The 11790-nt window shown below is 39.8% G+C and overlaps 2 protein-coding genes across 2 annotated transcripts; one reads left to right on the forward strand and one right to left on the reverse strand.

Moving 5' to 3' along the window:
* Nucleotides 1–934: 934 nt before the first annotated feature.
* Nucleotides 935–7162, forward strand: agpat9l (1-acylglycerol-3-phosphate O-acyltransferase 9, like). The gene is made up of 14 exons (XM_070905165.1): nucleotides 935–975; nucleotides 1391–1584; nucleotides 1709–1775; nucleotides 3080–3228; nucleotides 3720–3865; nucleotides 4388–4462; nucleotides 4564–4653; nucleotides 4738–4831; nucleotides 4934–5049; nucleotides 5422–5477; nucleotides 5701–5786; nucleotides 5901–6029; nucleotides 6187–6266; nucleotides 6618–7162. The coding sequence occupies exons 2-14, from the start codon at nucleotides 1441–1443 to the stop codon at nucleotides 6724–6726; spliced, it is 1341 nt and encodes a 446-aa protein (XP_070761266.1). The 5' UTR covers nucleotides 935–975; nucleotides 1391–1440; the 3' UTR covers nucleotides 6727–7162.
* A 2596-nt stretch (nucleotides 7163–9758) lies between these two features.
* myl7 (myosin, light chain 7, regulatory) lies at nucleotides 9759–11367 on the reverse strand. Its single transcript, XM_070903599.1, has 6 exons — nucleotides 11272–11367; nucleotides 10540–10615; nucleotides 10269–10373; nucleotides 10108–10186; nucleotides 9947–9995; nucleotides 9759–9863 (listed from the first exon to the last, which is right to left on the reverse strand). The coding sequence occupies exons 1-6, from the start codon at nucleotides 11305–11307 to the stop codon at nucleotides 9759–9761; spliced, it is 450 nt and encodes a 149-aa protein (XP_070759700.1). The 5' UTR covers nucleotides 11308–11367.
* Between the last annotated feature and the right edge of the window lie 423 nt (nucleotides 11368–11790).

Raw genomic sequence — 11790 nt, forward strand, 5'->3', positions numbered from 1 at the left:
TGTCTGAACCTGGAAAATAATCAGGACCTTTTGTTAGTCTTAGGTGGGAGAGAGAGACTTTTACTCAGAGAGACTGTGGCCACATTCCTCATCAAGGCTTCCCTGTGTTGTGGTGAGTAACATGTCTGAGACGTTTGGGGCATTTTATGACAGCAGTATTACTGTTTCCCAAATTGCATCAGTTTCAGGTCAGCAGTTTAGCATTTTATTTACAAAATAAACTGAAAATCAAAAAAGTTGATATTGTTGACCAAAGATTTTTTCAAAAATTTCAGTACAGAAATAATTAGAATTTGACCAAAAACATCTTATCACAAGGCCATGTTGTTATTCTTGGCATCCAGTTTCCTTTCAGCCATATCCTGTGGTCTTCATCAGTGGATAGGGTTTACTCAGAGCAAATTGCTCTCATGAAAAACACTTGAAAAATCAAGTAAGTGGACCTTGTAATAAGAATTTTGTCATTCTGCTATTTCCAACTTCAAGAATGAACCAACAAGCTCAAATTCAGTTTCATTTTATTGTACTTGATCATTATAAGATATACTTAATTAATAATGATTACAGAAGAAGAAGAACTGAGATAAGACACACAACAAAGCACAGCCACATCAGAAAATAAAAACTTTAAACTCATCTAATGAGACGTTTCATTGTCTTTTGTAATTCATTCCATTTACAGTTATATGGTGCAAAGTACTGAAAGGAAGTCTTTGCAAGGTCAGTGTTTACTCATGGGGTACCAAGAGTTTGCCATTTTACAATGTGAACATTCGCTTCCTGCCATCACCTGAGTATTTATGTTTCACTGTCCAGCTGAAGTTGTTGCCTGCGCTTCCTTTTCTGACCACAGGAGGCGCTGTCGGGCACTGCTCCGTGAACTTTGTTCTAGTAGTAAATGGGCGTGTTTGCTCTCTGAGCTCAGTCCTTTGAGTTATTTCTCAGGAAGACAGGACATGGACCCAAGTTTGTCAGGTAAGATGAGCTGGTGTAACTTGAAGATAATGCCGCTGGTGTAGAACATTGTAGAACTAACAGAAATGATACAGCCTTGTTTACAGTCTTGTAGTCTAAGTTTAGATGAGCCCTCTCATAGTTTGGTTATTCATGGATTTGTTTATATTGGCAGGAATACATGTGATTCCGATCGTCAGTTTTTCTGTACACTGTGTTGTCAGTGTGTGTTTCTGTGAAGTTGAACTGTGACCTGTTGAGGCTTTACTCCTGATTACATTTACTGGAGTGTTTATTTTGCTCCCCTTGTCATTGTGGTTGTTATTGACCTTCATGTGCTGAAAGGTGATTGTGTTTTACACAGGATGGATCTATTTTGTCTGGATTACTTTGGTGACAACAGTAAAAATATATGACCCCCCCCCCCCTTCCACAGGACTATACTACGCCTGAGCCACAGGGCTGCTCTCAGGGAACAAGGTGGAGATGGAGGATTTCTGGGCATTGGCGCTTTGGGTGCTGACGATCTGGCTGTACCTCATTATCAGCCTCATCATGATCCCAGCCATGTTTGGCTTCTCACTGGGCATCTCTGAGACCTACATGACCATCCTGGTCAAAACCTTAGAGGTACTGCCGTTTATGTTGTTACGCTCCTCGCAGATGTACATACCGGCTTTTAAGCTATGCAGATATTCTGATTCTCATCCACTGGTTCACATATGACATGTCTCCTGCCTGTCCTCCTCTACAGTGGGCCACTCTGAAGATACAGAAGGCAAACACAGACGAGCGAATACTCAAAGCGTCTTCATCTAATGGTGAGTAGATAATGATGTGTCTGGATAGATAGATAGATAGATAGGTTTTGACTTGTGGTAAGGACACTCTTCTAAAGGAAAGTTGTAATCATATCCTTTATTATGAAAGATGGGTTTTAGTGACAGATATATGACGTGCTGCACTGGATTTCATAACATATTTTATGACAAGTCTGGGCAAGCATGTTGCAATGATATTGCCCAGTTTTGAGAGAGTAATTGTTTAACTTGTGCAGTTCAGAATGCTTTTTGTTTCTGCATACAGACACACATCTTGCGGGATGGTAGTCCTGTGACCTTTAAAGACAGGCTTAAATGGTTTTATTTTGGACCACAGGACTGTCTCTGTCTGGCACTGTGACTCTGTTAACTTGAGAACATTTATGAAAAGCATACCAAGGTGAAGTTGCTGCAGGAACTCCTGCTGCCTACCTCCACAAGACGCAAATTACTCTTTATCAGTCACTAAGCTACACAGGGTGGTATCCCCCGCTGTTACACATGAAGACGTTGGTTATGTCAGCAAAATGTGGCCTCTGCAAAGTCCAAAGTGTGTCAGTGTTACATTTCTAAATGTGGGCGATGAATACGAGAAGTGAAAGTTCTTCATAAACAGAGATAAGGCCGACATTGCTCTGAAAGTTTTGATTGAATATTGAATACAGGGTTTTGGACTTTGCCCGCGGGGTTATCAGATAATGTGGAGTCTAAACTCTTAACTGTTCTGAGACCTGTTAGGTAGATAGTGTTAGACCCCAGGCTGTGCAACCTTCAGCTCAGACTGCTCTCTGAACAGCTCAGTTCTCCTGGTATTTTAATGTATTGGCAGTATATGTAGGCCATGTTTTAGGTGGTTCTTGACACATTTTGTTGGCTAAAGTGAATTTTCTTGGAAAGTCCCTGCTGTGATGAGAAATCTCACCTGGACTCTTACTATCAGAGCCGGTATTTCATGTTGAAACAAGCTTTTTATGCCAAATGATACATGTTGTACATTCTTGCTGCAGGTGATGCAGAGTTTTCTTTCTCATCTGAAGTTGTAATAATTGATTGTAGTTTTTTATTTGTACATCATTCTCACCAAATACAGAATGTAACGTCCTTCCAAGAAACAAGATTTTTTTTTTCTTCTGTTGACTCAAACCATTTTGTCCTCTAACACTATCTTAAAAGATATGGCAGAGCTGACTTATCTTCCAGATTGCTGCTAAGATAATGATTCCTGTCAGATGATTGAGTCTGACTGTGTGTGTGTGTGTGTGTGTGTGTGTGTGTGTGTGTGTGTGTGTGTGTGTGTGTATTAGGTCTCATCCAGAGGGAAGCTGGCTCTATGGAGAAAGAGTTAGAGGAACTTAGACGCAGTCGCCCCAAACCACCAGTGGGCGGTGATTTTACCCTCAGTGACTGTTTCTATTTCACCCGCAGAGGAATTGAGAGCATTGTAGAGGATGAGGTACATTTTAACTTTATTATCAAGAGCACAATTTGTTATGTAATTGGCAATACGTGATTTGTATTCACTGGTTTTGCATCTCAGACTTGACTGTTTTTCTCAGTCGCTATGGTACATTTCTCGAATCACCCTTAACATTTGCAAAACTGTGAGTGCATTTCTTGAAACAAGTCATACAAGCAATTCATCAGTTCAGGACACATTTACATCATTGACAGATTATGACAACTGGTTCCACCATTTTGCATGGAATGACTTATGCAATGAACTAATGCCTGCATGTTTTGAGGGTAAGAATATTCAACAGAGAACCAGTATAATACATTTAGATCATTTTGATGTGCCAAATCATTTGAAATTTGTTCAAAAGAATGAGAAATTGCTCCAGTGACTAAATTATGTGGAGGTTGAACAAGTAGTTTTGAGAATTTCAATTCTGATCTGAGAAATGTACCAAAGTAGTCTGATTATGCTAGTTTTTTTAAATTTAGGTGACCCAGCGGTTCACTTCAGAGGAGCTGGTGTCCTGGAACCTACTGACTCGCACCAACAACGATTTCCAGTACATCAGTCTGAAGCTGACGCTGGTCTATGGCCTCGGCATCTTTGTGAGATACTGCATCCTCGCGCCTCTCAGGTACACAAATACTGAATAGAGTCTGCTTACTGCGAAATGAAGCTATAGTGACATAAATGCAGTATTGCCTTCCAAGCAGAAATAATGTCAAAGGCTGAATCAAACCTCAGTGGGTTGGACTTTTAGAACAGTTTGTTCTGGGAAACACTATGTTTACATTGACGTTGAAGCCCTGTTGAAAAACTCATGAAAATGCAAAAATCTCTTTTGTTTAAAGCTTGACCGGTTTCTTCTTTTTCTAATACGTTTGCATTCACGTAACTGCTGCACCAATTATTGTAGAAGATTGGCTCTGCCTGTTGAGTTCAACTTCATGAATACACTGTTGGTACATTCAAATCAGTCGTTTCTCTAACAACCTGCTCTCAGACCATGCTTCCTGTATTTTGTATTTTTTTTTTGTATTTTAAGTTAGTTTTCACTTACGTTTGACCTACAAATAAAAGACTTAATAGACCTCTGACCTATTTAACTTTTGTCTGGCTGTTCAGTATTGACATAAATGTGTTCCACTTTCTCCAGGATAACACTGGCCTGCATTGGCCTCACCTGGTTAGTCATAGGAACATCTGCAGTCGGACTACTTCCAAATTGGCGGTGACTAAAGCTATAACCTTTCCAGTAATAGTCATATTCCATATCTATTTTTTTTGGTTCCCTCCTCATTCGTTTTTCTTTGTTCATGTGTGTGTTTTTAGGGTGAAGTTCTGGCTCAGTGAATGGGTCCATGTGATGTGCTACAGGATCTGTGCTCGAGGACTCTCTGCCACCATCCGCTATCACAACAGGTAAGTGAACCTCCTCACTACTTTCTAACAAAGATCAGGAATATATTCTGATATTTACTTTACGTCTTCACCTCACAACAACAGAGAAAATAAACCCAAAAAAGGAGGAATCTGTGTCGCCAATCACACCACTCCTATCGACATTGTGATTCTCTGCAACGATGGATGCTACGCTATGGTACCGAAGCAACTTCTTTTACTTTAACATTTCCATACTGATAGGTAATTGTTTGTGCTAAATCATGACGTGCTGCCATGATTTCCTAAATGTGTTTGTCAGGTGGGTCAGGTACATGGAGGTTTGATGGGAGTCATCCAGAGAGCCATGGTGAGGTCCTGTCCTCATGTCTGGTTTGAGAGAGCAGAGATGAAAGATCGCCACCTAGTGACCAAAAGGTCAGTTTTCCACTCCTCAACTTCAGCACATCTTTTCAGGCTTGTCTTTGCATGTTTTTCTTGCCTGTATTTTATTTCTGTGGCTTCTCCAGTACTAAGAGTGGTTGGCATTTTCCTGGCGGTAAAGTCTTCCAGAGTTTCTGAATCTCTTATTATCCAAACAAGAACAGATATGTTTTGGAAAGTTGCTACTGAACAGTGACTCATACAGTTTGGATTCCAGTATCTCATAATACCACATCTTCACCTCGACACTCTTTCCAGATGTTTGATGTATTGTCCCAAATGTGAAAAAAACTCTTCAAAGGTGCAATATGTCGATATTTATATAGTCAGGAAATGGTTTCCATTACTTCTTTGTGTTGCTTCCAGGTTGAAGGATCATGTGAACGACAAGACAAAGCTTTCCATATTAATATTTCCAGAGGGTAAGTGTGACCATGTAGAGAGATAGGGTTACTTTATCCACACCAGCTTTAGGTTTGTCTTATGTCATCAGAGATAAGACTCAGTGAGTGTTGTTGTTTTATCTCAGTGCCTGATGGGAGTCTGGCCACTGAGCGGTGACAAATGAGCAGCTATTTTATGTGGATTTGGACAGAGCTCACACAACTCTGTCCCCTTTAATCTCCTGATGTCTGGTTTCCACAGGAACCTGTGTCAACAACACATCTGTCATGATGTTTAAAAAGGGAAGTTTTGAAATTGGAGCAACAATATACCCAGTAGCCATTAAGGTACTTCAGTCCTGCCTGTCAATCAAACTTCAGTCAGATTTGATGTATTCTGGCCTACTGGCTTACAGTTCAGTTCCTCACTGCACTTTCTATGTATTTTTGAACTTTTCTTAGTATGACCCAAAGTTTGGAGATGCTTTCTGGAACAGTTCCAAGTACAGCATGGTCAGTTACCTGCTGAGGATGATGACCAGCTGGGCCCTCGTCTGTAATGTCTGGTACCTGCCAGCCATGCACCAACAGGTGTGTATGACATTTGTTGAAGCACATGAGCACATGCATGCATAAAGCCACGTGTACAGACCTCAGGTGCCACCCCCACCCTTCCATATATGTACACGGATTAGGGGCAGACACACAGCAAGGTAGACTCAGTTTGTTTTGTATTCATAAATGGCAGGAGGGGGAAGATGCCGTCCAGTTTGCCAACAGAGTTAAGTCGGCCATCGCTCACCAGGGAGGGCTGGTAGATCTACAGTGGTAAGATTCAACCTCTTCACTTTCTTCCATTGATTGTTATTTAAAACTTGAGTTTAGTCCAGGTCAAGGCTGTGACTAAGAAACCAATTCATCGCGTTTTAACTTGTACCATTATATCACAACTGGTGGGTGAAAATCTTTGAATTCAACGTTTGAATTCACCTAATGGGTTTTGTAAAGGTTTCCAAAAGAATTATGACATTTTTCAATTCACAGAGGAACATGCAAATCAGTAAATGAAGTCAAACATGAAAAACACCAAAAATAGTCCCTTTTTAGCTTGACGGTGATATTCACAGACATCAGACACCATGCTCAGTTTGTCCTGTCTCAACCTGGCTGCCTCTGCAGGGATGGAGGCCTGAAGAGAGCAAAGGTGAAGGAGTCATTTAAAGAACAGCAGCAGAAGCAGTACAGCAGCATGGTGGTGGGAGACGACAGCAGCAGCAACAGTGACTGAGGTGCCCAACCAGTACGCTGAACAAATCCCTGCCGTGGAGAATATGCACTGGAAACAGGCCTCTCTCCTCTAGTATGTTCTCATTAGCTGGACCTGACGGGGGGGATACTGCCAAGTAGACTTAAACACACTGTGAAACCTTAGGTACAGCTGAAAGGAAGAGAGTCTCAGTGATTCAAAAGTGCAATATTGAACTTTATGAGAAACACACAAACTGAAAAGGGGAATCTCTCTATTTTTACTGCTGCTGAAGATACTAAAGCTACTGTTGTGATTGAATGTCAATGCTGAGAAAATGTTTTGAATGAAATGTGTGATTGCAGACGAGCTACTGGTTAGAAAAGCTGGATTCATGAATGTCTCTACTTTCAGTCAGTTGACTCATTCATGTGCTGTCCATTGTTTTTTTTAAATAAATTTTAGTTTAAAATTTCAATATCCATGATGTGATTATGCAATGGCAATAATAACCTGGAGGTAGCTGCACTGTTTTATAACAAAACATGACATACTATTTAACACATGTACCAGATACAAAGAGACATTTAGATTTTGCAGTGCAACATAATTAACACTGAAAAGCACATATAACATAGTTTTCAGTTAAAACACAACCTGTTTGAACAAACCTTCGTATTGGATTAACACTGATATCTTAGTTTTTAGTTATTCAAAAAGGAAACTTCTTGCACGGTATTTTTTGCTAACCTTTGACCCCTCACCCTTTTTTTCACAACACTTGCAAAGGTAAAGCATGGACACAAGAGACACAAGGGATTGGCACTTAAATAATACATGATAAGGATTGAGTGTGAAAGCCCAGTTCATTCATTATCCACATGAGACGTGACGGCCTTAAAGGAGAACACACAGCAGAGACTTTTTGGATTTCTCTGCACTGGATGGTTTTCCTGAGGTGTGTTCCTCACTGCTGCCATTTTCCTGTGAGTTCCCCTCTTTGGTCCCTTTAAGCAGATTAAAGAAGGATTAGTTTGAAGTTCCACTCACTGTAACTGTGAATGTTGACGCAATCCTTTTGTTTCAAGTTGTCAGCGTTCTCACCTTCATTCTCATGATCACTGGGGTCTGTGTCCTGCGTGCACTGTGTAAACACAAACGTCACTTAATCACATGAATGACAGTCGCGGTGTCACATTGTGTCTGACAGTCAGTTGTAAGCCTCTACTTGATGACAGTACTTACCTGAAACTTATTCTTTCTCTGTTCCTGATATCTGCAAATATCAACAATGAAAAGACGTTTAGATGTGAGTGCCAAGAAACACTGAGTCTGATATATTTACAGTGATGTGTAGTGGACAACAGCCAGTGTGTCACAGCTTTCTTTGAAATGTGACTTCCTGTCTCTTCCTTTTAGTGAGCCAGCCAGGAGAAACTAATGGTATAGTGAAATATTTATGAGCCTGATTAGTGCTTCACATCTGTGTCTCCCTCTGCACAGTTCAGATGACAAACATGTTGCTGTTGATTCAGACCGGCAGTGTTTGAATTAAGCTGCTTTTATCTCTTAGTAATAAAAGCCAATAAAGCTGCTCCCTGCCAAATCTTCTCTGGGTTTTACCTCAATGAATACGCTGGTTTCTACATTCAGAGCAGTCCTGACTCTAACAATCAGTTAACTTATTTGTAGTCATTATTTAATCAGTTGCTGGAAAAACTGCAGAATGAGTGTGTCTCCATGATAACATCAGCCTGCTGGCTGAACTTTTGAATTATTTGTGAATATGGGAACAATTTTCTATTAACTTTAGTAAAATGCTGTATTTCCTGCATTTACATCCCTATAATGTGCTTTGAATGTGAAAACAATTCTCTGTCCTGTGTACTGAAAAGTCACAGCAATGTGATAAGTGTTACTTATCCAATGTCATTGATAATTGATGCAAAATACTGCAAAAATTTGAAAGGTGCACTCATTACATTTCACCCACCGCTGCAGATAGGAGTCACAGTTCCTGTTGGCAGGTTTGGTCTTCCTCTTCAGTCCATCTGGTGTCCATGTTGTGCTTGTATCTACTCCTACACCCACCCTGCCTGCAGCTCCAGATGCAATAGGCATCTCCGCCAGTAGGACTACAGATTTCAGAAATCCAAAATAAACTCAAAGTCATTTGGATGCAACTCTGCTGTTGCAAATGTGCTGAAAGTGGAGCTTGCCTTGCAGAGTTTTCCCACACTCCTTGTCCTCGTGTTGTTGATGGCTGGCTGTTTGCTGTGTGAGCAGGAAAATGCAGCCGTGGAGTTTATGGAGGTGTTTGTTGTTGTATCCATGGCAACAGTGTCCAGAAAGAATGGAAGAGCAGTGAGGCCTCTGAGAATGTGATGGAAGCACTGACATCTTTACTTCACTCTACAGTAAAATATTTAGAAACAGTCCTATATGCCTTTACAAGCTCAGCAAGTCTGTGGAAAATCTTTTACTTTACCAATCAAGAAAAACAGCCTTTGTCTCAGTTAGTTGTCTTAGAGTTTATCCACGTGGTCTTGAAAGGGTTTCATCATGGTCGTCTCAATATACAGAGGAACAAAAATTACAAAAAGACCTATGAAGAAAATTCATAAGCTGAAGCGAAAATTTTGAAATCACCCAGTGAGTCTTTGTGTAATTTTCCTTTACTTTTAATGTCATTTTGTAAACTGTGGATATGATTCTGACTCAAGTTACATATCCCTTGATGAGTTGAGTTAAACTTAATTCATTCTTGAAATAATCAATGTGTGATTAATTTTTTTATTTCACAGCCATGGTAAGGAGGAACAAAATGAGCATTTGTAATCAACAAAGCAGCTTTTCAGGCACCCAACACTTTATTGTCAAAATCACAAACAAATGAGCCATTTTTAATACCAACAGAACTGCAGCATTTCTAAGCGTTAAACAGTTGAGGTTGAATGTATCAGAAATTCCAACATTATTCCATCAGTTTGAATGATAACCAGCCAGTGTTTTATAACAGTTATCAGCATGTGTAGATGACCTGTATGAGCTGACTGCTCGGACTGCAGTCCTTGTTAGGATTCTTCCTTCTCGTCTCCATGCGTGATGGTGTAGCAGAGTGACTTGTAGTCGATGTTACCAGTAGGGTCAATGGGAGCGAGAGCGAAGGCCTGATCCACCTACAGGTTTATGAAGTGACAATTTGTGAAAATTATCTTAAAGAATAGTTTGAGAGTCACTATAAAAACAAAAAAACACAAACCTCCTCTGCTGTGAATTTATCCGCCTGGTTCATCAATAATCGTTTGAACCTGGATAAACAAAAAGGAGTGTAAAAGGAGGGGATAAATAAGAGATTGTAATATTATGGCAAATGTAGAAAATATAAATAACATGAAAGCTAATTAAGAAAATTGATCTTACTCATCCTTATTAACAAAGCCCGTCCCATTGGGGTCAAAAAGTTTGAAAGCAGCAAGTATGGTGTCTTCAGGATCGGTACCTGGAGGAAAACAAAGCATTGTTGAGCATCTTCTGAAAGTTCATCAAAGAAACATTCAATGACATCAGTGAAAAGCTCTCACCGTTGAGTTTCTCCCCAAAAAGAGTCAGGAACACTGTGAAGTTGATGGGACCCTTCCCCTCATTCAACATCTCATCCAGCTCCTCATCTTTGACATTAACCTTCCCTGGTACACACACACACACACACACACACACACACACACAATAAACCAATTTAACTAAATATATAACATGCAAAAAGCAGGTTACATCAGTAGATCCTACACTTTTTAATTTTTAGGTACAAGTTAATAGATCAAAAAGGTAAAGGGTTAAAGGTAAAGCAAATACCCAGCTGTCCATAGGTCTCCCTCAGGTCCTGTTTTTTGATAACACCATCTCTGTCTTGGTCAATGCAGCCAAAAGCCTGTAGGATAAAGCACAAAAATAATAAAATATGAAAATATAAAATTCACAAGTGCAGGCTGGCTGATTATCATTCATTCAAATGATAAAATATTTCACCATGCACATGTCTTCTCAATGACAAGGTTCACAAGAGGTGAATTTAGTCATGCAAAGGATTATTAGTGAATAGTAAATGTAAAATTAGCTCTTTACAATCAGTGCTTCAGAATTCTATTTAGTGCATCTCAAGTTCTACATTACTCATTATTGTTGAAAATTAAAGGAAATAATTGCTGCATTGATCTTTTATAGGATTTGTTGTAGCCATAATTGTGGCAGATGGAATACTGATGCTTTTTTCTGAATAATCATAAATTAGCTTAAAAATGTGAAACATTTATTCTATTTTCATTGTTTTTGGTTGAAATGAACAAAATGTGCGTTGTGCAAAAAGGAATATATATACATTCTTATACATAATTAATCTCTCTTGCTTGAAATAAAATGGTTTGCAATGAGGATATACTTCATCCATATGGTGTGTTTATACGGCCACTTCAATCATTCCGATAGACATTAAGTTAACTAAAGAGCTAAAGAAGGTGCTTTCTCTTCCCTTGCAAGAAAGGTTTTAAAGGGAGCGGAGTCATGACTGGGCAAGACACAGCACTGTACCTCTTTGAATTCCTGTATCTGGGACTGCTCGAACATGGAGAAGACATTAGAGCAAGACTTCTGCCCTCCCCTCTGTCTCTTATTGGAGGCCTTCTTACTTGCCTGAGAAGATTAACACAGTTTACACACTGATATTCATCATGTTTTGTGGACTGCAGAGTGTCTGCATGTGAATCAGAAGTATACAAAACACACTGCTTTCATTTTGCTTTTTCAATAGCAAAATTATGCTTTTAAATACATGATAACCCAAATACAACACAATAATAATAATAATTAGGAAGACTGCAAACGCTGACTGACTTACCATGTCTGAGTGATCGTACGTGGACTCCCAGCCGAGGTGTGATGCTGGGGTGGGTTTTATGTATGGCCCATCTTATCTTCTACCCTCCTATAATAGCCTGTGGTGGGCAGCACAGTCCCTTACATGGCCACGGCTGCTCTCTGTGTGCCACTAAGGGAACCTGATAAGAAGTGAAGCAGCCAGGATTCCTCTGGGCTGGAAAACAGAGATAT

This window comes from Enoplosus armatus, chromosome 4, assembly GCF_043641665.1.
Source record: "Enoplosus armatus isolate fEnoArm2 chromosome 4, fEnoArm2.hap1, whole genome shotgun sequence".
Classification (NCBI taxonomy): domain Eukaryota; kingdom Metazoa; phylum Chordata; class Actinopteri; order Centrarchiformes; family Enoplosidae; genus Enoplosus; species Enoplosus armatus.